This window comes from Anomaloglossus baeobatrachus, chromosome 3 (genome assembly GCF_048569485.1).
Source record: "Anomaloglossus baeobatrachus isolate aAnoBae1 chromosome 3, aAnoBae1.hap1, whole genome shotgun sequence".
NCBI classification, from domain to species: Eukaryota; Metazoa; Chordata; class Amphibia; order Anura; family Aromobatidae; genus Anomaloglossus; species Anomaloglossus baeobatrachus.
Window position 1 is genome coordinate 85,639,752 of NC_134355.1, and position 26,025 is coordinate 85,665,776.

Consider the following 26,025-nt stretch of genomic DNA (forward strand, 5'->3'; position numbering starts at 1 on the left):
AACACTGTTTAACCCCATCAACTCCCTACCCTCCGGGCTGTCATGTCGCCCCTACACCCTATGGGTTCCATGGCTTTCTGCAACGGACCCCAGGCAGCCCGCCCCCATGGAAGATTTACGAAATTTGCATAAGAAAAAGGTACAAGTTTACAATGTTTATTTTGGTATAAAAGGGGCCACAAGAAGTATAGGAAGCTTCCTAGAATGCAGCCCAGGAGCTGCAGAGGGGGAAACTTTTAGCTTTATAGCTAAATTTCTGATGACCGGTTCCCTTTAACTCATTCTGTCAATATAACCTTTTGGTACTCATAATATGATTGCAATTATATTTCTGTATGTGATGTAAACATCAGACAAACACAATTAAAAACCAGAGGGCAACAGATCATGTGAAAATATCATTTTGGTGTCATTCTCAAAACTTTTGGCCATGACTGTATAGCTGGACCACATTGCCTCCATCTTGATGACATTTTGGATATTTTACATGATCCCTTAGGCCACATTCAGACATGGATAACACATAAATATAAAATCAAAGTGCTGTCTGGTTTTTAATGTTTAATGAAAAGGAAAACCTTAAATTTTTTTTTTTTTTTATACAAGTAAAACAGATGGCAAAAATGGATCAAAAATAGATGAAGTGAATCCAGAACACTGATGAAACACAGTCATTTTTTTCTTGTATGCAAACCCCCCCAACCCTCATCTTGTAGAAGGAAATGTGCATGATAATGTAGTCTATGAACAAAGAACTAATGTTTTTAGATTTTTTGTGTTGTATTTTCTTGACCTAATTATGGGGAAACCATCTTGCCAGCATTACAGACACAGTTTACAACTTCCATATGGACTATATAGAATAGTGTGGAGATATTGATTGACTTCTGTAGGAGAGGTTTCCAAGCAAGCTCCGAAAGACAGTGGCATTTTTATAGGAAGGCCTCATGAGAGAAGAGATTAAATGGTTTTCCTCTTATGTACATTAGTTTTTCTACACCAGAGATGACATCTGTGTCTCTTGGGTGGCAAAAATGGAAATTAGTAAGGTTAAATCAATGATAATTATGATAATGATCAACAAGAGTAAATTTGACTAAGGGGGGCTTTGCACACTACAACATCGCAGGTGCAATGTCGGTGGGGTCATGTCGAAAGTGACGCTCTCGACATCGTAGTGTGTAAATCCTAGATGATACGATTAACGATCGCAAAAGCATCGTAATCGTATCATCGGTGTAGCGTCGGCGAATTCCATAATTACGCTGACGCGATGGTCCGATGGTATTCCTCGCTCCTGCGGCAGCACACAATCGCTGTGTGTGAAGCCACAGGAGCGAGGAACATCTCCTACCTGCGTCACCGCGGCTCCCGTCGGCTATGCGGAAGGACAGAGGTGGGCGGGATGTTTACATCCCGCTCATCTCTGCCCCTCCACTCCTATTGTCTGCCTGCCGTGTGACGTCGCAGTGACGCCGCACGACCCGCCCCCTTAATAAGGAGGCGGTTCGCCGGACACAGCGACGTCGCACGGCAGGTGAGTGCATGTGAAGCTGCCGTAGCGATAATATTCGCTACGGCAGCTATCACAAAGATATCGCAGCGGCGACGGGGGCGGGCACCATCGCGCTCGGCATCGCAGCATCAGCTTGCGATGTCATAGTGTGCAAAGCCTGCCTAAGACTTTTAAGAGTTTGCTCAACATTTCTAAGGGGTACTTCTCACATAGCGAGATCGCTAGCGAGATCGCTGCTGAGTCACAGGTTTTGTGACGTACCAGTGACCTCATCAGCGATCTTGCTGTGTGTGACACTAAGCAGTGACCTGGCCCCTGCTGTGAAATCGCTGATCGTTACACACTGTTCTGGTTCCTTTTTTGCTCGTTGGTCTCCTGCTGTGCAGCACACATCGGCAATGTTTGACTGCGGGAGACCAACGAGCACCGACTCTGTAAGCGGTGTACGCTGGTTACCAGGGTAAATATCGGGGAACCAAGCAAAGAGCTTTACTTAGTTGCCTGATATTTACCCTGGTTACCAGCACACATTGCTTAGCGCTGGCTCCCTGCACACGTAGCCAGGGTAAATATCGGGTAACTAAGCAAAGCGCTTTGTTTAGTAACCCGATGTGTACGCTGACTGTGTGCAGGGAGCCAGCATTAAGCGGTGTACGCTGGTAACCAGGGTAAATATCGGGTAACCAAGCAAAGCGCTTTGCTTGGTTACCCGATGTTTACCCCGATTACCAAGCGCAGCATCGTCACAGGAGTCGCTGTTTGCTGGTGAGATCTGCCCGATTGACAGCTCACCAGCGACCATGTATCGACGCACCAGTGATCTTGACCAGGTCGTATTGTGGTCGGAATCGCTGGTACGTCGTTTTAGTGAGACGGTACCCTAAGAGAAAGCAGTTTACCAATGTCTGACATTGTGTAGTTAAGACTTACTTTTTGTTCTTTCCTTTCCTCAGCCATGTGACATTTCTCCAATCCCCACGCTCTCATGAAATCCCGGAGGTAGCCAAATAACGTCACCACACCATAACCGATGTAGGTCAGTACTGCGACATAGAGGGGAGCTTCTTCAAAGGACTCCTTGAATTCTTTCTTATAAAGCTTTCCATTTGCAGTTCCATTCTGTAGAAAAATGAAAATGTACTTACAACATCTGCGATAAACACATTCTGGAAGAGCTGTCCAATAGACACCAAGACATTAACTGTTAAAGGATTTTTAACCAAGTTTTCAATATTGATAGGCTGTGCCAAAGACAGACAAGTGCAGTATTCGCTAGAGAATGAATGGAGAGGAGGTGCACAAAGCTCAATCTCAGCTTCATTCACATGTGGCTCTACAGAGCTCTATTCTCAGGATAGACACTCAGTGATCAGTAAGTTATCCCCTACCCTATCGGCAACATGGTACGAACGCTTTAATAAGGAAAGCAGTTATGGTTAGGCTTTACTATAAATGGCCTTGTACAGCCCAGTAATTGATATCGCTGGAATCACAAAAGGAGAAGAAATCCAAAAGATGGGAAAAGACCATCCCACGAGTTCAGATATGATAAAACTTTACATTCATTTCTTCAGTAAATATAAGTGATCAGACAAAAGTATAAAATAACACCATAAGAAAAAAAAATGCATTTCAGCTATGTCTTATTCATGGTTTCCAGGAGTTAAAGGGAACCAGTCATCAGAAATGTAGCTATAAAGCTAAAAGTTCCCCCCTCTGCAGCCCCTGGGCTGCATTCTAGGAAGCTTCCTATAGTTTTTGTGGCCCCTTTTATTCCAAAATAAATACTTTACAAACTTGTATCTTTTCATATGCAAATTTCTTAAATCTTCCATGGGGGCGGGCTGCCTGATGTACGTTGCTGTCCTGCTGCCGATTTATGCCGCCCCTGAACGCTGAATTTCAAACCTCAGGACGCCGCCCCTGGGCGCCCGTGGTCCCGCGCATGCGCTGTGCTACTGTAGCGGTGCCGTGCACTGTGTGCACGTGTGACCGCTAGTGACACTTTGCGCGGGCACGAGGTTATGGGCGGCGCTGTGAGTGTCATCAGCAAGTGCCGCCCATAACCTCGTGACCGCACTTTCGCCTATTCCTCCAGCGTTCTGCTCGCTAGCCAGATGACCGGACGTCACCTCCTTCCCATCCTGCTCAGCAGCAGGAAATAGATGGGAGGAGCGGACGGAGCAGTCGGTGCCCGCGCAAAAGCGTCACCAGCGGTCACACGTGCACGCAGTGCACGGCACCGCTACAGTAGCACAGCGCATGCGCGGGACCACGGGCGCCCAGGGGCGGCGTCCTGAGGTTTGAAATTCAGCGTTCGGGGGCGGCGTAAATCGGCAGGAGGACAGCAACGTACATCAGGCAGCCCGCCCCCATGGAAGATTTACGAAATTTGCATATGAAAAAGGTACAAGTTTGTAAATATTTATTTTGGAATAAAAGGGGCCACAAAAACTATAGGAAGCTTCCTAGAATGCAGCCCAGGGGCTGCAGAGGGGGGAACTTTTAGCTTTATAGCTAAATTTCTGATGACAGGTTCACTTTAAACCATATGACATAGCCGTAACACGTTTGTTATTCTGTGCAGATTGAGAAGACCAAGCAACATTCGGTGGACATGGTGAGATGATTTACAGAGTTTTCTTTTTGGCTGGAATCAGGATATCTACTCCTACATTATGCTGCTCTCAGATTAGGTGACAAAAACCTTGTAAGACCAAATCACAGCTGACCAAATAGTAGTGCCCAAGAGTAGCTGGGACAACTTAGAATGCACATTTCAGGAATTGGCAGTATTTCTCCTGACTTGTCTTTTTTGCTTCTGGCGTTTTTTTTTTTTTAAATAGAATATTTATATGTGCCGCCCCAGCAGCAGATCGGATCTGAGCGGATCCGGAGGTGGTGTCCGTTCGTGGCTCGAGGGTCTCCTCTTGAGTGTGGCCCCGGGGGCTTAGGGGCCACACTCAAATGTAAAAGGGAGTATTTACAGGGGATTTGATTTATATTAATATTTTTATATATATATATATATATATATATATATATATATATATATATATATATATATATATATATATATATATATATATATATATATATATATATATATATATATATATATATATATATATTTATTTTTGTGACGCCATCTGTGGTGTACGGTAATTGGGAGTACCGCCGCTGCCTTTGGTAGTACCCGGGGTGATTGAGTGGGGCAGCTAGGTGACCTTGCCCTCCATGGGTAGGGATAGGCCTCGGGACTCTGGATGGTGATGTGGGGATGCAGTGCAGGGGTCAGTCGGGTACTCACTCAGCAATGAAAAACGCTGACAACAGGGTAAACCAAGTCTTTGAACGCCATTGCCTCTCGAGGGGAGCTCGTCCGGGTTCCATCCCCTGTAGTGCTGCTGGTAGTCTGTAACCTGCCTCCTGGCACCAAGTTTTAGATTGTCCGTTGTGGTCCGGTAGCTTGGAGCTATCCGGGCCCCGCTCCCCACTGTGGCTAAGTGAAGAAGCCTGCTCTCAGGGCTCACGCTCAGGGATTTTAGTGGGCTGCTTGCTAGGAAAGCCCTGTCCCCCTCGTTGCACTAGTGCCCCGATTCTGGAGCTGGTATTAACAGTCCATAAAGGCCCTGTTCTCCTCAGGTTAATTGCCGCATTGCCTGTAGCTTCTCCCTGACCTAGGGTCCGTGTACCCTGTCGTGCCTTCGGACCCGGACCGGTGATAGGACCAGGCTGCTGGCCGTCCTCCTCAACGGGTCACAGGCACCTAGCTTCAATCTCCTGTGACCGGGGGTCCGACTCCTCTAGGTCCAGACCACCGTGTGAGACCTAGTTTTCCTCTCCCCTGGGAGCTCCAACTCCCAGCTTCCTCAGAGCTCCTCACAGCTCGAGGGCTACTCAACTCACTTTGAGCGGCCCTATTTCTGGTTAAGCAGCCCACTGGTGTGCCCGACAGGTGTGGTGCAAAGTGTATCTAGGATTTGGGAATGCCGATGTAGGCAATACTGCAGGATAGAGACCCAGAACCATGAAGGGGTTGAATACTGCACGGGTAGGACAGTTTGTGCAGTACCCTGTGACGACCTGAATAGTCCAGGGGCGTCACATTTATATTGCCCAACTTTCAAGCAGAAGGTACCAGAAGAATGGTCAGGTCACTACTGAAAACCATTTTCCAGTTTTAGAAGCCAGAAGTCGTTAAAAGAAAGTTGAAAATGATTGTACATACGCAAAAGTCGTTTTTCCATTGCTGTGCATATGTTCACGTTTTTGGCTTTTTTTTAAAGCATTTTAATGTCGGCTTCCAGGCAGATGCTACCTGAGAAAGATCCCATGTGCACATACCCTACTGGTCTATTCCTAAAGGATGGAAGTAAAATTCACATTAGCAAAAACATTTGTGGCTTTCACCAACATAGGAAGTGTGCTGCCCTGGCCTGGCCAGGTGGTCACAGACACAACATCATGCACCCCCCCTTCCCTGGAGAGGTCACACCAGTCACACATTAAACCCTTGTTGCCACCCTCCAGGTTTGATGTCCACGCGAGGTGGGACAGAGCCAGGCGGTTGACCCCGCCCACCGAGGAGTTCACAGGCCTGGAGGTGGGAAAACACAGTAGTCAGAGACTCCAGTTGTGGGCAGTGGAGTATGAGGAGTGCAACTGTTGGTGTCTGGGTTGGAACCCAGGCACTTCCAGCAAGGTAGGCAGACAGTGGCGGCCGTCTGCAGGAGTTGGTGAAGGTCAGCGGAACCGTAGGACCGGGGTCGGGCGGTGGCCCGCCGGTACCGAACCGGAGAGCAGATTGGAGCCAAGCACCAGGCAGGGTACTCAAACCCCGACTAGGCTTGAAGACAACCTTTAGTCGAATTTACTGATTGCAGTCTGGACCTCAGGGGGTTCATTCCCACCCAAGTCCCGATTGAAGGCAACAGCCCAACCATTCCGGATAAGCGCCACCGCCAAGGGCCATAGATTCACAAGGCCAGCGTCTGCGGGCAAACGGGCTCCTTGGGCACGTATACGCCGGGGAGCGAACTACCGGTGCCCAGGCATTTGAGTCAAGATACAAAACACAGGTGCAGGGAAATGACAGAAACCATCAACCCGTCCAGGGAGAACACCGCAGCCAGCTGCGGGCCCCATCCATCCAGCCGTTTGGTAAACCAGAGACTCTGTCCATCTGTGTCTGAGTGATTACACCTGTGCCATCCGGCACCGCGCTGCACCGCAACCCTGCACCCTGCCAAAACCCATCCCGCGGAACCCTCCCTCCTACCGGGCCCAACAGCCCCTACCCACAGAGGGGTCAACACCTAGCTGCTCCCTACCATCGCTCCCGGGAACCCAGTCACCAGCAGCGGTGGTGCCCACCATCACCACAACCCGTGAGTGGCGTCACAAACTCTATATATCCCGAAAAGTCCAATTCCACCCCCTTTTCACTCGTGGGCGAGGAGCGCTGCTCGAGCCCCGAATCCGGCCCACTCGAGCCACCGAGGAGAAGGCACCGGATCCGAGCTCGATCTCCCCGAGCAGCCCCCGCAACGGGGAAGCTGGCCCCCGCCCCCAAGAGAAGCGAAAAACAAAACCAAAAAAAAAATAAAATATTGAACTGGCACTGAACACCCATAAAAATGTAGAAACCTATTGAAAAGTCTTTAAAACATTCCAAGGGAGAAGCAGGAAGCGCATAGTCGACGGCCATTATGTGTTAGAGATGCACTTCAACGGGTCCCTCCTCTCTCACATTTGTGGCTTTCGTGGAACTCCTGCTCCATTTTTTCATGCAGATTCAAGCATCTGCACACTGAAATTTGGGAATACATTTGTGCAATGGCGGACGTAAACCGAAAAGGGCCCCAATGCAAGACAGAACTATTGGACAGGAAAGACCCTATATACTGTTCTGTCAATGACAGACGCATCGTAGTAGGACTCCTTTATACTTTGAGACCCTGTGCAACAGGTTGCAACCAACGATATGTCTGCCTTTGTATCTGTAGCATAAAATGGCATGCTCTGAATTGCAAACCCGCAGCGCCGGTCTAGTTACACTGCAGATATATGAGAATCTCACCCATAAAAAAAAGGTATGTGCACACGCTGAGTAATTGGTGCAGAAACATCTGCACCAAAAATAGAAAAAAATAAAAAAAAAAAAAAACACATGGTGCCAGAAAAACACACCAATCATGAGTGCGGTTTTTGAAGCGTTTTTTTTTGTGAAATCAATGGCTGGAAGGGCTAAAAAAAAAAAAAAAATGCAGGAAAAAAGGGCACCATCAATTGCCATGAAGCAGATTTTTTTCTGCACCCAAAACTGCAAGGGAAAAAAAAAAAAAAAATAAGCAATGTGTGCACAGCACTTCTGAGTCCTCATTGAACTTTGGTGGGGTAAGGACAGATATGCACATTTGGGCCACAATCTGCACAGAAACTGTACCAAATCTGCATAAAACAATGTGCGCACACAGCCTAAGGCTATGTGCGCACTAGAGCAAAATACCCGCGGATTTACCCGCGGATTTGCCGCGGAAATTTCTTGAGAAATGTCTGCAATCTTTGTGCAGACATTTCCCATGAAATTCTATGAGAAAAAAAAAAAGCTGTGCGCACTGGTGCGGATTTTTCTCAAGAAAGTTTCGGTGCGGAAATTTCTCGAGAAACTTTCTTGAGAAAATGAACATGTCCATTAAATCCGCAGGTATCCTGCGTATTTCTGCAGTACAGCCTGCAAAAATCCGCAGGGAACCACCCGCGGGAAAATCGCGGCAATTTCGCGGCAATTTCGCGGCAATTCCGCGGCAAATCCGCGGTAAATCCGCATGCGGTTTTGCCGCGGATTTTTTCCGGAGTTCAGCAAATCTTCACTCCCAGAAGTTTCTCGAGAAGATTTTCTCGAGAAACTTCACATCTCTAGTGCGCACATAGCCTAAGGCTGGTTTCAGACATCCGTGTTTCAGGTACATGGGACATCCGTTTTTAAACACACATGCCACACGCACCCATGTTATTATTTGCTGTTACCACACGAACCGTGTGACCTCTCATGACCTTGTACGCACACACGTCCGTGTTTTCGCCGGTAGCATGGGTGTAACATGGATCGCACACTGATGTGATCCGTGTGACATGTACTGGAGAAAACACTGGTCTTTTTAAATAAAAAGATTTTCTATATTTACCTGTATCCAGCAATGCTTTCTCCGCCTCTGCTGCCTCCCGCTCCTGACTAGAGATAAGCAACCCCCAAGTGTTCGAGTTCGGTTCATCGAACGGCGGGTGTTCATCGAACAATCGACAAACACCTTCGAACCCCCATTGAAAATAATGGCAGGCAAACACATACAAACACCTAGAAAACACCTTCTAAAGGTGTCCAAAGGTGACAAACAACTCAGAAGACACCACAAACATATGGAAGTGACAAGTACATATACTCATGCTGAAAGAAAAGAGCTGGACGAGTAAAAAGAGGAGGAGACACGGATATATGCAGGTCATGCCCTTCTAAAATCATGAAAAACACAGCAAGGTAACTCTAACAAGAGTCTCCATTTTTAAAAAAATTGGATCACAGACACCACTTAAGTGGCATCAATTGTCCCCCAGTTGCAAACTTAACATGTTGATTTGCATGAAGCACAATCAAAAATCAACAAGCTTTTACTCTCCCCAGGATGACATAGGGGTAGAAAAGTCCTTGTGGATCCATGACTTGTTCCGCTTGATGAATGTTAGGGCGGCTTTGCACACTACGACATCGCAGGTGTAATGTCGGTGGGGTCAAATCGAAAGTGACGCACATCCGGCGTCACTTGCCATGTCGTAGTGTGTAAATCCTAGATGATACGATGAACAAGCGCAAAAGCGTCGTTATCGTATCATCGGTGCAGGCTCCGACATTTCCATAATGCCGGTGCCGCGACAGGTACGATGTTGTTCCTCGTTCCTGCGGCAGCACACATCGCTGTGTGTGAAGCCGCAGGAACGAGGAACATCTCCTTACCTGCTGCCAGCGACTATACGGAAGGAAGGAGGTGGGCGGGATGTTTACATCCTGCTCATCTCCGCCCCTCCACCGCCATTGGCTGCCTGCCGTGTGACGTCGCTGTGACGCCACACGACCTGCCCCCTTAGGAAGGAGGCGGGTCGCCGGCCAGAGCGACGGTCGCAGGGCAGGTGAGTGCATGTGAAGCTGGCGTAGTGATAATTATCGCTACGCCAGCTATCACAAGATATCGTACCTGCGACAGGGGCGGGGACTATCGCATGCGACATCGCAGCATCGGCTTGCGATGTCGCAACGTGCAAAGCCCGCCTTAGTCTGTCACTGGACAGACGCGTGCGCTTATCTGTCAGCACACACCCAGCAGCACTGAAGACACGTTCAGAGACAACGCTGGCTGCGGGACACAACAAGATCACCAAGGCATAAGTGGCGAGTTCAGGCCATTTTTCCAGATTAGAAACCCAAAATGAGCAAGGCTCCAGTTGCAGAGTCATGGCATCGATATTCACTTGGAGATACTCCTGCATCATCCTCTCTAGGCGTTGACCATGTGTCAGACTTCTTGTGTCTTGTGGCCTTGCAAAGGATGGCCTAAAAAATTCATGAAATGATTCCAGAAAATTGCTGTTACCACCAGATACGGTGTTGCTGGAACGGTTTGAGTGATGATGAGTCGACAGTCCCATGGTTGGCAAGTTCAAAAAGTGTAGGAAAGCAGGTTAATATACCGCGCCACACCACAGAAGTCAAAAATTGTTAAAAGTAAATCCCTTTTTCTTTATTTTCACAGGTCTACGCGTTTCAGGGACATATCCGTCCCCTTCCTCAGGACAATGTACAGAAAATACTATAACAAGAGGCAGGTTGTGAGCTCTCATATATACATCTGAAAAAAAGAGCCACGTAATCATTCAGTGCGTCATGATGCTTTGACTCATAGGTGCACGAGGTGGAGGATAAAGCTGTGAACATTGACAAAGGGAAAAAAAAGGGAGGAAAAAAAAGGAGGGAAAAAAGGGAGAAGAGAAGAGAAAAAAAAGAGAAAAACAAGGGGAGAGAAAAAAGAAGAAAAAAGAAAAAGAAAATAAGAAGAAGGAGCTATAAAACAAGGGAGAATGAAAAGAAGAAAAAAAAAGGGAGAAGAAAAAACGCAGTGAACAAATGTTTTTTTAATATTAAAAAATGGAAGGATTTCAAGGCCTTCAAATAAATGCAAAAACCATGAAAATATATATTTGAAAAAAATGTATATGAAAAATGTGTATATGTATAACTATTGAAAATATACAAATAATAAATAAAAATTTGAGGAAAAAAGAAAAAAAGAAAAAATATCATACTGAACTGCAAGGTTGTTAATTTAGCCTATAAGTGAAAAGGGAAAAAAATATATATAAAAATGAAGTACCACCAAATGTGGATAGATTCGTAATATAGATACGGGGAACTAATCAATTAAGTGAAACTGAAGGGATAATTATGCCAGCAATGGGATAATAATCAAAAACTAAGCAGGAGCAAGAAGAACCCGTAAAGAAGATAATTGCAGGGTGACAGCGTGGGAAAAAAACTGAACACGCTTGCGCGGAAGGTGAACTAAGGTGAAGGAACAGTAAAAGGCGCCTGCGCAAGGGGTAACCTAAGGTTAATACCGTGAAACTATGTTAATGTGCATTGCAGTGCAGGGATGATACTATATCCAAGCTGCACGAATGATAACCGTATCAACGGCTATGTGATCATGTCAGGATAGTGTAAGGGAAAAAGATAAGTTAAATATTCGGAGTAGGGAAAAAATACTAAGTGTGCCTGCGTGTAAGGATATATACTAAAACCGGGCAGTAAGGAAGTTAATATTATCAGCAGCTGGATAGTGAATAACAAAAAAAAAAGGGGTGGTATCCCTAGAAAAGTGAAAAGCTAGGTGTGGAGGTGAATAAATAGAGGCGTATTTAGCAAACCTTCAAAGAATAGGAGGAAAGGGAAATGGGAAAAATTAAATAGGAAAAATAAAATGGGAAATGAGAGGGGCAGATACATGGAAATGGAGCTACCAACGGAGCTAAATATGTATTCTGGGGTCCAGAGCGATAAAAGACCCAAAAAGCCGAAAAAGGGGGGGGGGGGGGGGAAATACGAGGCAAAGGGAAATAATTTAAAAATAAAAAAATAAAAACATATTTATTATCAAAATCTCTATAAAGAAGGGGGGGGCTTAATGATTCTTATTAAAATGTATAAAAATCTACGGGATAAAATTAAATAAACTGGCAAAATATACCATATTATGCATACTCCATTAACGAATCTACCATATAAAATTAAATGTTCATAATTCCGAAAGAGAAATACAAGAAATTATGGAAGAAAAGATAGTGAGAGGTGTGTCATGAAACATATAGAGAAATTATAAATATATCTACAACATATATATATGTATGAAATAAAAATGAAAATGAATTTTTATTTCATACATATATATATGTTGTTGTTTTATATGGTAGATTCGTTAATGGAGTATTAACCTTAGGTTACCCCTTGCGCAGGCGCCTTTTACTGTTCCTTCACCTTAGTTCACCTTCCGCGCAAGCGTGTTCAGTTTTTTTCCCACGCTGTCACCCTGCAATTATCTTCTTTACGGGTTCTTCTTGCTCCTGCTTAGTTTTTGATTATTATCCCATTGCTGGCATAATTATCCCTTCAGTTTCACTTAATTGATTAGTTCCCTGTATCTATATTACGAATCTATCCACATTTGGTGGTACTTCATTTTTATATATATTTTTTTCCCTTTTCACTTATAGGCTAAATTAACAACCTTGCAGTTCAGTATGATATTTTTTCTTTTTTTCTTTTTTCCTCAAATTTTTATTTATTATTTGTATATTTTCAATAGTTATACATATACACATTTTTCATATACATTTTTTTCAAATATATATTTTCATGGTTTTTGCATTTATTTGAAGGCCTTGAAATCCTTCCATTTTTTAATATTAAAAAAACATTTGTTCACTGCGTTTTTTCTTCTTTTTTTCTTCTCCCTTTTTTTTTCTTCTTTTCATTCTCCCTTGTTTTATAGCTCCTTCTTATTTTCTTTTTTCTTCTTTTTTCTCTCCCCTTATTTTTCTCTTTTTTTCTCTTCTCTTCTCCCTTTTTTCCCCTCCTTTTTTTTCCTCCCTTTTTTTTCCCTTTGTCAATGTTCACAGCTTTATCCTCCACCTCGTGCACCTATGAGTCAAAGCATCATGACGCACTGAATGATTACGTGGCTCTTTTTTTCAGATGTATATATGAGAGCTCACAACCTGCCTCTTGTTATAGTATTTTCTGTACATTGTCCTGAGGAAGGGGACGGATATGTCCCTGAAACGCGTAGACCTGTGAAAATAAAGAAAAAGGGATTTACTTTTAACAATTTTTGACTTCTGTGGTGTGGCGCGGTATATTAACCTGCTTTCCTACATTTTTTGAACTGTCTCTTCACCGCGGGACCGCTGCCTCCCACACCATCACATCGTGATTTACATGCTTTGAAAGGGGTTGTGACTGGCACAACCGAACCAGGTGAGTGTACCTGCCAGTATTCACTTCCACGTGTATACCGGGTAAGAACCTATTTGCGCCTTATCTTTCCACAGTTATCTCATCATGGTTGGCAAGTTAGAACTGGAAGATTCACTCTGTGCACCACTGGTGTTTAGTGGAAAAGCAGAGCTAAGATTGCATAACAGCTTCTGCTGATACTCCTGCATACGTGCGTCCCTTTCTATGGCAAGAATTATTTCGCCAAATTTTGACTTGTACCGGGGATCTAAGAGTGTGGCAACCCAGTAGTCAGCATTACTTCGAATTCTGACAATCTGAGGGTCATGTTGTAGGTAGTGCAGCAAGAAGACGCTCATGTCTTGCGCATCCACAGGAGGACCAAGTCCTTGCTGTGTTGGTGGCGGCGGGGTGAGAATCATGCTTCCTTCCTCTGCCCTCTACCCCCAACCTCGCACAACAGAAATGTGAGCAAGATCTCCCTCATCTGCTGAGTCTTCCATGCCCATCGCCAGTTCGTCCTCCATTTCTTCCTGGGCTCCTGCACCTTCCTCAATAGTTTGGCTGCTACCATGCGCCCTTGTTAATCCCTCTCCCCCACCGTGCCATGCCTGCCGCCTTGGTGCTGCTGACCGTCTGGACCTTGTAGATCTTGGTATCCCTTCCACATATGAATCCTCCTGTACTTCCTCCCCTTTCTCTTGTCCCACCACCTGACTCCGAACACGGTTTAGCGTGTGCTCCAGCATGTAAATGACTGGAATTGTCATGCTGACAATGGCATTGTCAGCACTAAACATATTCGTCACCATGTCGAAACTGTGCACAAGGGTGCATAGGTCCTTGATCTGAGACCACTCCAGCAGCGTGATCTTCCCCACCTCTGCATCTCGTTGGCCCAGGCTATACACGTCATAACCTATTGCACCAGGGCCCGGCGGTGCTGCCATATTCGCTGCAACATGTGTAGAGCCGAATTCCAGCGTGTTGACATCGCATTTCAGACGGTGAACTGGCAGGCCGAAAGACTTCTGGAGTGATGCAAGTCGTTCAGCTGCGGGTTGTGAACGGCGGAAGTGAGCACATAGTGACCGTGCCCTGTGCAGAAGCCCATGTAGGCCGGGATAGTGGGTTAAAAATTGCTGGACAAAAAGGTTCAACACGTGAGCCATACAAGGCACGTGTGTCACATTGCCCTGGCGAAGAGCCGCACCCAGGTTTGCAGCATTGTTGCATATGGCCTTCCCTGGCTGCAGGTTGAGTGGAGACAACCATTGATGAAACTCTGTCTCCAGAGCTGACCACAACAGGTCAGCTGTGTGACTCACATTTCCCCAGACATTTCAACGTAAAAACCACCTGATGCCGTTGAGCTCTGCTGACAGCATAGTAAGGAGGTGTGCGGGATTCCTTGTGCGCAGTTACAACGCGGGTTGCCTGACCAGACAGGCTTTGGGCGGAGGTGGAGGACCCAGACGAGGTGGAAGAGGCAAAACAATTGAGTAACTTCTACAAACAGAGGATTAAAATCAGGAGAGAAAAGGCACAATAGGGTCTTACCCGATTTACTGGGTGAAAAACGTAAAAAAGTGGTGCACTCACCTGGTCGGGTTGTGCCAGTCACAACTCCTTAAATGGCATAAGTGAGTGCCTAAGCGGTCCATCAGCAGCCCTGTTGTACAAGTGGATCAAATTCGGAACTGGAGGAAAAACAGGTTTTGCGCCGCGCTTGAAGACCACGAACATCAGTGTCAAACAAACAATTCTTTTATTTCATTCCTACGCGTTTCGGAGACCCCAACTGCCTCCTTAGGCAGGCAGTTGGGGTCTCCGAAACGCGTAGGTATGAAATAAAAGAATTGTTTGTTTGACACTGATGTTCGTGGTCTTCAAGCGCGGCGCAAAACCTGTTTTTCCTCCAGTTCCGAATTTGATTTTACAAACAGAGGATTGATGCACAACTTGTGGGGACGGCAAGACTTGTACAGCAGACCCTTCTCCATCTCTCACCATAGTTACCCAGTGCCCAGTCAGTGACATGTAACGCCCCTGTCCATGCTTACTGGTCCAAGTATCTGTGGTGAAATGCACCCTGTCACACACACAGTTTCTCAAGGAAGCGGTGATGTTGTGTGCGACATGCTGGTGTAGCGCAGGCACACCTTTCTTGGAGAAGTAGTGGCGTAAGGCATAAAAGGTCTCGAAAATTCTGTGTCCACCAGGCGGAAAGGCAGCATTTCTGTAGCCAACAGCTTGCAGATGCTGAAAGTCAACCTCTTAGCTTTGTCATGGCTAGGAGGAAATGGTCTTTTACGTGTCCACATCTGAGGGACCGAGGGCTGGCTGCTGTGCTGAGATGGCGTTGAGTAGGGTGTCCCTGGCAAACTGCTGGTCTGTGAGGAAAGTGCAGGCGGAGACATAATGTTGCCTTCATCCAAAAGGTGGTGCTCTCGATGTCAGAGAGCTCAACACCAGCAGCTGTTTCTACTTCCAAAACAACTGACGACCTGCCAACCACACTGCCTGTTGCGGGTAAAGGGGTGGAAGGTCTGCGTCCAAAACCATGTGTGACTGCTGTCCCTACAGTCACAGAGGATGAAGAGCACACGATGCACTTGAAGGGGCAGACGGTGGTTGGCCCGCTCCGCTAGACCGCATTGTAGAACAGTGAGTTTCCCACTGCGACTTATGCTTCATATCCAAGTGACGGTTCATGGACGAAGTACTCAAACTAGTGAGTTTTTGGCCTCTACTTCGACATTGGTGACAAATCTTACATATGACACGAGTTGGGAGATCCTTTGCGATGTCAAAAAAGGACCAGGCTAGGCAGGGCTTAGAGCCCATGCAACCTGCAGAGCTAGCCCGACTTCTGCTTAGAGGCAGAGTTGTGGCTGAGGATGCAGTTGTTGACGTGCTTCCAGTACTCAGTCTCTGTCCAGGAAGGCGCAACCTAACCTAGTCGTCAGTAGCATCCTCCTACACCGCCTCTGCTGACCTCATCAACTGCCTGACTGTGGGTTGACAGTAAGTGGGATCTACAACCTCATCATCACCCTGTGTGTTTGCACTCCCCTCATCGCCAACCTCTGCCTGCCCTGACCGAATACTTAAGTTGTCATTCCAATCAGGTATCTGAGGTCTTATCGTCATCAGCATGTTCCTCATAGTCTCCACCAAGAGGAGTTACAGTTTGGGAATGAGGGTCTACATTATGCTCAGAACCTTCTTCATCTGGGCCTGAATTTAACTCACAAAGCTTCTGGGCATCAGTGCAGATCATTTCCTTGTCTGGACTCACTGCAGCTTTTGAGCAGATCTCGGATTCCCAGGCTATAGTGTGACTGAACAGCTCTGCAGACTCAACCATCTCTGTTACCCCATACTCTGCAGGGTGGGTGGAGACTTGAGAGCTGGTAGAAAGCATTGGGGTGACAACTCAGCAAAGATTGGGGTGACAACTCAGAGGATTGGAGTCTTTGGGATGTTGAAGTTGATGTGGAGGAGAGGCCACTTGATGGAGCACTTGAGATCCATTCAAGCATCTGCTGTTTTTGATCCTCATCTACCTTTGGTAGCAATGGTCGTTTCTGTAACAAAGGGATCATATCAGATTGCCGACGGAAAGGAGACATCATCTTACTTTGGCTGGAGGTGGTCTTCAGCAGATGTTACTGTTGCTTTACCACCTACCCCACGGACAGAAACTTTTTTTTTCCCTTTCCAACACACCTGTTCCCCCTTCCACCAGCATCTGGCCTTTTGCCACTGATTTTGTTTGTGAACAAATTGGACACTGTTTATTGCAGTTAAAAATTGGATAGCAGAAATGGAGAGGTGGGGGTAGCTTTCTTGACAGCAGTCGTAGGTCACTGACTTTCACACACGCTGATACTATGCCCCAAAGAATTGCCTGAGCTGATTTACACAGACGCTGTGAAAAACCCTTGCACAGCGCTGGCACAGACCTGCCTAGCAAAAATGGCTATGAACTGCTCTAATCTAGCCCTGAAAAGGGCTGAAATTACAAGTAGTCCCTAATCCCTAAACCGATGTGTAGATTGCGCTTTAAGTGTATAGCACCCACAGCAGCAGCGGGAGCGGTGACCGACACACACATCCGCAGCACTGAGATAATGGCGGCGATGGGGAAAATGGCTGGGTCTTATAGGGCAAGGACATGTGACATGCACAGCCAATGAAATATGCCCTTGCTCGTCTGGCAAAAATCCACTTTGCTGTGTGTGTTTGATTGGCTGACAGCCTGGCCCGCCCCAATGTACGCGCGGTTAGGGGGGGAAAAAACGGCGATCGACATGTGTCAGCACTCAGCAGCACTGATCTAAGCCCCGTCACCCCCGTACACTATACGCTGAATATTGATAATATTATTAAACAGTGATTGACAGTATTCCAGTGAAAAACCAGCCAGTAACTAGCTACGCTTTTGGTGATCGAACAGTTTTCGAACGGTAACTCGAATGGTTGACCGTGAAGCAAATAATTCGAGTTCGTCGAACATCGCCCAAAACAACTCGAATTTGAAATTGGCGAATGGTTCGAGTCGAACATCGCTCATCTCTGCTCCTGACCCCCGCTCATTATACTCACTGAATATTCAGTGCCCTGTGGAGCTGAAAGCAGGAGCAGCGCTGGGGACTTCAGTGCCGGGGACCGCATCTCTGGGTGAATATACAGCAGAGTGTGTGTGTGGTTAGTATATACATGCATGTGCGCTGTGCGTGTTTATGTGCTGTCTATCAGTGCGTGTGTCTGCGCGTGCGTTGAGAACCTGGAAGACTAAACATCGCGGGGACAGCAGCGGAGACTCATCACGGGTTCATCAGAGTTCATTGGGAACTGTGAAGCTGTAGCGCGGGTGTTGCGCGGGGGGGGGGGGGGGTCATCAGAGTTCATTGGGAACTCAGATGTCCTCCTGGATGTCACTGTGCTTGCAGAATACTCACCAGTCCCTGTGGTGCTGTCCTCGGCGGTATTGTTGCTGGCGCTGTCCCTAGCACTGCTCTGGCTTCCAGTTCCTAAGTGCGGTGAATAAACGAATATAATGAGCGGCGGTCAGGGGCGAGAGGCAGCAGGTAAATATGGAAAATCTTTTTATTTCACAGACCCGTGTTTTCTCCGGTACCTGTCACACGCATGCAAACACGGATGTGTCACGAGTGACACACGTATGACCATAACAATTCGCGTGACTGGTACCTGATTAAACACTGACGTCTGAAACCGGCCTCACACTGCTGTTATAGTTTTTGCTTGCAGTTCAGGGTCAGAAAACTGCTGAATATGCAGCCGTGGGAATATACCCTATAATTTTGGCCTGTAGGAAACTAAAGTTTATTCATTGTATTAGATCCACATCACTGAAGGGTAGAAATGTAATTGCAGATAATCCTTTTCTTCTTTTCTATGAGTGAACAAGCGGGTGTAATTGTGATTACAAAATCATAAGTGATTACACAACGTGACAAATGCAGGTGAAGGAGGTTGGTTTCTTCACGTTGAGTAATTGGCCTTCTCTACTATTGGTACTATGGGGCAGAGACGGCTATTACTCCCTGTATTACAGGATGGTTTGGACTCGCACTTTATCGCCATGGATTTTAGGAGAAAATGGATTTGCACCTTTCTACCTTTGGCATCTTTGATTATTGAAATGTTACATTAGCCAGGAGAATTATGACTAGATTACCTGTCAGAAAGAGTTATTCATGATTACAATAATTTCCTACACCTGTTGTGCAGTAGTTTTTTTTCCTTTAGGGGGATTGGGGTGGGGTTAAATATCCAACCCACATGGTCTCTGCTGTAATACACAGTGTATTTTACAACATCTTCCCTATGTGGGGACATACACAACAGGCCTCATTCCTCAAAACTGTCTTAAGAAAGAAAAAATTGGCATCGTAAAATTAGTAACCAAAACTCAGCAGTAAGGCTGGGGCCACATGGGGATTACTGCAATCCTCTCGCATGAATCTCTGCTCACGCTGGCAGTACAGCAGAGTCGAGTGTCATGCGAGTGTCCCTGCGACTGAGGTCCGAGTGTGCGAGAGGACCTCTGCTGCAGGGGGAGGGCCGGCACTGTGGTGGGGCGGGCCGCTGTTGCGGAGGGGAGGGAGGGATTTATCTCCCTCTCTCCTCCGTAGCTGGCTATTGCGATTCTCACTCTGCACTCGCGGTACAACGGTGTACTGCGAGTGCAGTGCGATTTTTCTCTCGCATTACAATCACAGCATGGTGTGATTGTTTTCTCGGTCCGATTAGGGCCGAGAAAATAAATTGCTCATGTGCGCTGACACAGGCTAATATTTGTTCGTGTGGAATGCGATGTTTTATTGCACTCCACTCACCGTTTTTCTCGCGGCGTGTCTTAGGGTATGTGCACACGTTGCTTTTTTTTCCGCGCGGAAAAAACGCACCCTCTGGCAGAGGGGAGAATAGTAAACAATGCTTTTTGAGAAACAACGCATCGACCGTTTTTCATGCGTTTTTTTGGTGCGTTTTTTAAGACTTGGGTACCTATACGTCAGAAAACCCCCACAAGTGACCCCATTTTGGAATCTGCACCCCTCAAGGATTTTATTCAGGAGTATATTAATCATTTTGAATCCACAGCTACGTCCCCCAAAATGTAGCTGTAGCAACAATATTCTCACTGTTGGGCTATGTGGCCATGATCCAGCGACACGGCGTCTAGTACCCAGTGTCAGCCTTCCTGCAGAGATGTGAGTGTTTCCCACGGGAGAACGCAGCTGCCCATGCCCACGATTTGGGTTCAGGCTGCTGTGGAGCTCTATGCTACCTGCAGAGAACACTCATCTCCGCAGCATAAATTGACATGCTGAGGCTCGGGAAGCTGCGCCACCGGTCGGTTTATGCTGCGGAGAAAAGAAGTACAGTGGGCATGAGATTTCTAAAAATCCTTCCACTGTGCTTCTACTGCACAACGCAGCGTCATGGACGCAGGGAAAACAATCTGCGGCCAAAACACTGCAAACCCCGATTGTGGGCATCCAGCCTAAAAAGCGTCAATGGAGGTCAAATATATATACAACGTCCCACCCCCCCCTGCATATTCTAAGCTGGCACCTTTAGTACCTTTCATGTGGCACTAAAGGGTGCCTAGCCTAGTTTTTATCACAAAAACAAAAAAAAAATGGCGTGGGGTCCCCCCTATTTTTGATAGCCAGTCAGGGTAAAGCAGACAGCTGTAGCCTGCAAACCACAGCTGGCAGCTTCATCTTGTCTGGTGATCAATTTGGAGGGCTCCCCAGGTTTTTTTTTTTTATTTATAAATAAAAATAATAAAAAAAAAATAACATGGGGTCCTCCAAATTAGATCACCAGCCAAGGTGAAGCTGACAGCTGAGGTCTGGTATTCTCAGGGTGGGAAGAGCCATGGTTATTGGACTCTTCCCAGCCTAAAAATAGCAGGCCACAGCCACCCCAGAAGTGGCGCATCCATTAGATGCACCAATCCTGGCGCTTCGCCCCAACTCATCCCGCGCCCTGGTGCGTTGGCTAACGGGGTAATAAATGGGGTTGATACCAGATGTGTAATGTCACCTGGCATCAAGCCCAGCAATTAGTGATGTCACGGCGTCTATCAGACACCCGACATAACTAATTGACAGTAAACAAAAGCAAAAAAAGACAACAAAAAATGTTTTATTAGAAAAAACACTCCCCAAATCATTCCCTTGTTCTCCAATTTAATAAAAAAAATGGGTCCGCAGAAATCCATTTGGATGTCCCACGTCGGCTCTGGACCTTCTAGAATATGGGGGCACGTTCAGGGAACGTATCCCCCATTTTCTAGGAGGGCAGACCCTCCATTTGAGGAGAGTGGGTGCAAAAATCTGCACCCACTCTCCCCGGGTCACAGCTGCAGAGTGCCGAGCAGCAGCACAGCTCACACTGAACACAGTGCTGGCTGTCAGCTGCTCGGAACATGTGACCGGCCGGCGTCTGCTGTGAAGGAGGAGGGAGCCGCGGGGGATCAGCGCTGCGACCGGACAGGTATGTATGACACCGGGGGGAATTGGGGTGAACGGGCAGGGCCTGGGTGCATTTTTCTGTCGCATGTCTCAAGGCACATGCGACAGATAACATAGGAGCAGGGCGGCCGGTGCGCTACTGTGCGCGCGGCCATGTTGGATTTTCGGGAGAGGGGGGGGGGGGGGGTCGGGGCGGGCACTTTGGCGACGCCGGGGGCTTTGCCAGGAAGTGAGGTCAACAGGAAACCTCTTGACCTCACTTCCAGGTAAATGCCTGCGTTCTGGCGTGCCGACAAAGCCCGCGGACCGCAACAAAAAAGCAGGTCCATGCGGTGTAGCTGCGTTCTGACCCCACATCATTGATTTCAATGGGGGAGAGAACGCAGCCACAACGCACAAAAGAAGTGACATGCTGCTTTTCTTTCCGCACCGATTTTTGGCATCCAAAACGCTGCGGAAAGAAACGCAGCGTGTGCACTGATTTTTCAGCTTTCCCATACACTTTGCTGGGAAAGCTGAACGCATGCAATTTGCCACTGAAACGCTGTGGTTCAAAACGCAGCGTTTCCGCGGTAAAAAACGCAATGTGTGCACACAGCCTTAGGCCTAACATGAAGATACTAGATGGTGGGCCGAGTCTAGCGCATCGGGTATTTAGAAAATGTATGTAGTTTATGAAGATTTAAGAATAATGCAATGAATATACAGGGTAAAATATATACATCATCAATAAATGTTATTGTTCATAGAACTTAATACAAATGAACGAAATTATTAAACAGGTCATCAAAATATATAAACTATTACATGAACATCTAACTGTATTTAAATAAATCATTGGACGGAGAAGTACATCCACACTATAATATATTAGTTAATATCAACCTCAAATATTTTTGTACACATTTCTTGTGAATACCTTTTGACTATCTATAAACAACTTTCCTTGTAAAGGGGGATCAAAAGCTTGAACCTTGACGTTGGATCTCATTTTAACTCTTGAAAATGCAACGTAGAGTTGTCCATGACCAAAAACAATCTGTTACGTTACTAAGGCCGCAGTTGGGTATCTAAGAGGCCTGCCCGCACCATTCCCTCAGCAACACCCACATCCAATCAGGAGGCAGCTGAGCAGAGAGGTGGGTGGGACATGCCGAGGAGGAAATTGGAAGCAGCCGCATCTCCCAGCCTGCAGGGCCAGTGTGGGGAGGCAGAAAGTACTACAGAGTATGAAAAGAGAAGAAAGTGCAAGGTGAGTATAATCATTTTGGGTTTTTTTACTGTGTGCTGGAGGCTGCTGCTGGGGTGTATATAGAAGCTTTGGCTTGTGGGGTGTATATGCTGGTGTGTATATAAAGGCTTCTGTGTGCGGCAAATCAGCAAAGTGTGGTTCAAATCCCGCACCAATTTGCAGTCGGACTGCGACTGTCACTGATTGGTCACGGATAGCTGGCGTGACCAATCAGCGAAGCGGGATTTCCATTACAGCAAGAATTAGACTGCGTAATATATATATATATATATATATATATATATATATATATATATTTTACACACACACACACACACACACACACACACACAGTCATATGAAAAAGTTTAGGCACCCCTATTAATGTTAACCTTTTTTCTTTATAACAATTTGGGTTTTTGCAACAGCTATTTCAGTTTCATATATCTAATAACTGATGGACTGAGTAATATTTCTGAATTGAACTGAGGTTTATTGTACTAACAGAAAATGTGAAATCTGCATTTAAACAAAATTTGACAGGTGCATAAGTATGGGCACCCTTATCAATTTCTTGTTTTGAACACTCCTAACTACATTTTACTGACTTACTGAAGCACTAAATTGGTTTTGTAACCTCATTGAGCTTTGAACGTCATAGGCAGGTGTATCCAATCATGAGAAAAGGTATTTAAGGTGGCCACTTGCAAGTAGTTCTCCTATTTGAATCTCCTATGAAGAGTGGCATCATGGGCTCCTCAAAACAACTCTCAAATGATCTGAAAACAAAGATTATTCAACATAGTTGTTCAGGGGAAGGATACAAAAAGTTGTCTCAAAGATTTAAACTGTCAGTTTCCACTGTGAGGAACATAGTAAGGAAATGGAAGAACACAGGTACAGTTCTTGTTAAGCCCAGAATTGGCAGGCCAAGAAAAATATCAGAAAGGCAGAGAAGAAGAATGGTGAGAACAGTCAAGGACAATCCACAGACCACCTCCAAAGACCTGCAGCTTCATCTTGCTGCAGATGGTGTCACTGTGCATCGGTCAACAATACAGCGCACTTTGCATAAGGAGAAGCTGTATGGGAGAGTGATGCAAAAGAAGCAGTTTCTGCAAGCACGCCACAAACCGTCGCCTGAGGTATGCAAAAGCACATTTGGACAAGCCAGTTACATTTTGGAAGAAGGTCCCGTGGACTGATGAAACAAAGAATGAGTTGTTTGGTCATACAAAAAGGCGTTATGCATGGAGGCAAAAAAACACGGCATTCCAAGAAACGCACTTGCTACCCACAGTAAAATTTGGTGGAGGTTCCATCATGCTTTGTGGCTGTGTGACCAATGCCGGCACTGGGAATCTTGTTAAAGTTGAGGGTCGCATGGATTCAACTCAGTATCAGCAGATTCTTGACAATAATGTGCAAGAATCAGTGATGAAGTTGAAGTTACGCAGGGGATGGATATTTCAGCAAGACAATGATCCAAAACACCGCTCCAAATCTACTCAGGCATTCATGCAGAGGAACAATTACAATGTTCTGGAATGGCCATCCCAATCCCCAGACCTGAAGATCATTAAAAATCTGTGGGATGATTTGAAGCGTGCTATCCATGCTCGGCGACCATCAAACTTAACTGAACTGGAATTGTTTTGTAAACAGAAACGGTCAAAAATACCTTCATCCAGGATCCAGGAACTCATTAAAAGCTACAGGAAGCGACTAGAGGCTGTTATTTTTGCAAAAGGAGGATCTACAAAATATTAATGTCACTTTTATGTTGAGGTGCCCATACTTATGCACCTGTCAAATTTAGTTTAAATGCAGATTGCACATTTTGTGTTAGTACAATAAACCTCATTTCAATTCAGAAATATTACTCAGTCCATCAGTTATTAGATATATGAAACTGAAATAGCTGTTGCAAAAACCCAACTTATTATAAAGAAAAAAAGGTCAACATTAATAGGGGTGTCCAAACTTTTTCAATATAATATAATATAATATAATATAATATAATATAATATAATATAATATAATATAATATAATATAATATAATATATATATACACACACAGACATACAAAAAAAGGAGACCAGTCGCACACTGAAAAAAAACAAAATAAATTCTACCTTATAACATAAATGGAGGTCCTACACTACATCTCCTCTGGGTTTTAAAGACCTACAAGATCAGCTGGTGAATATGAAAAATATATATATATTCAGTACAGCATTATCGCAGGAAAATAGCGCAGATAGGACTACGCGTTTCAGCGGTAAAATCCCAGGATTCTGGACCATGAAGAAGGCGGATTTTACCGCTGAAACGCGTAGTCCTATCTGCGCTATTTTCCTGCGATAATGCTGTTCTGAATTGCTTGGACCATTATATTTTAATAAATTTATGAATAAAAAGAAGGAAAAAATTTTTTAACAGCATCCTGGATTGCTCACGTTATTGCTGGACTCTGCCTTGTCGTTGTTCACATTTGTATGGATAGACTCCTACGTCCTGATCCGGGCACAACGGAGTTAACCAGGTCAGCTGAGGTTCCAGGTGATGCACAGGAGTGAGCTGGTCTACATTGTTGGACTAATATATATATATATATATATTAATTAGAGGTTGGCTGCATTTGCAAAGGGTGAAGTCTGCAGAAATTGATGTGGTGCAGAATTAAGAAAAATTCAAAATAAAATGTCAATTTAAAAAGCTTGTTAAGTTTACGAAATAACATTGAGTGACTGCAGAATTTACTTTTTAGGGCTCGCTCACATTACCATATAAACATGGATGAGTGCTATCCGATATTTATTGGAGAGCACTTGCTCCAATGTTATATTATAGAGCAGTGCCAATCAGTGGGTTTTCTTTTTCTCATGCCAATTCGGTTTGAGAAAAAACAATTGCTGCATGTTGCGATTAACAGCTTATCTCAGATTATGCACACCCATACGAGTCTATGGGTGCATGTGAAACATCGGGCTGCACTCGGATGTCATCTGTGTGCAGTCTGATTTTCATAGAAAAGGGCAGTGGAGAAATCAGCCTCTCCTTCTCCGCTCTGATTCTCGGATGTGAGGGGATCGGAGCACAGTGAGTGACACTCGGCTCATGCTCGCAGTAGAGTTTGGACCAAGAGTCATTAGTATATTGCATCTGATCCTCTCGCATGGGATGCTATACACCAGTGTGACCCCGGCCTTTAACTGAGCAAACCTTTTAAAATTAACCCAGAATTTGGATTTTTAATCCTGTACCATGTCAATATTTCTTCTGTATGTGGGTGGGCTGTTTACTGGGCAATTTGCACACTTGCCGTCATGTACTGCTTAAGGCAGTGTCAGATAGCTGTACGACACAGACGACAATCGCATTCCAATGCTTAAACTGGCCGACGGCTCTCCTGACCCTGGTGTGAGAGCTGCATGTACATATAAGTGCATCTCAATAAGTTAGAATATCATTAAAAAGTTAATTTACTTCAGTAATTCAACACAAAAAGGGAAATACATTATTATATAGAGTCATTACACACAGAGTGATCTATTCCTATATATTATATAGTCATTACACACAGTGATCTATTTCAAATGTTTATTTCTGTTAATATTGATGATTATGGCTTACAGCCAATGAAAACCCAAAAGTCATTATCTCAGAAAATTAGAATATTATATAAGACCAACT

The 26,025-nt window shown here is 45.4% G+C and overlaps 1 protein-coding gene across 1 annotated transcript in view; it reads right to left on the bottom strand.

Moving 5' to 3' along the window:
* Window positions 1–26,025, bottom strand: part of LOC142296072 (serine palmitoyltransferase 3-like) — a 140,786-nt gene that overhangs the window by 88,686 nt on the left and 26,075 nt on the right. Inside the window, exon 2 of the mRNA XM_075339286.1 lies at window positions 2,447–2,635. Coding sequence (XP_075195401.1) covers window positions 2,447–2,635 — 189 coding nt within the window. The remainder of the gene's footprint in view (window positions 1–2,446; window positions 2,636–26,025) is intronic.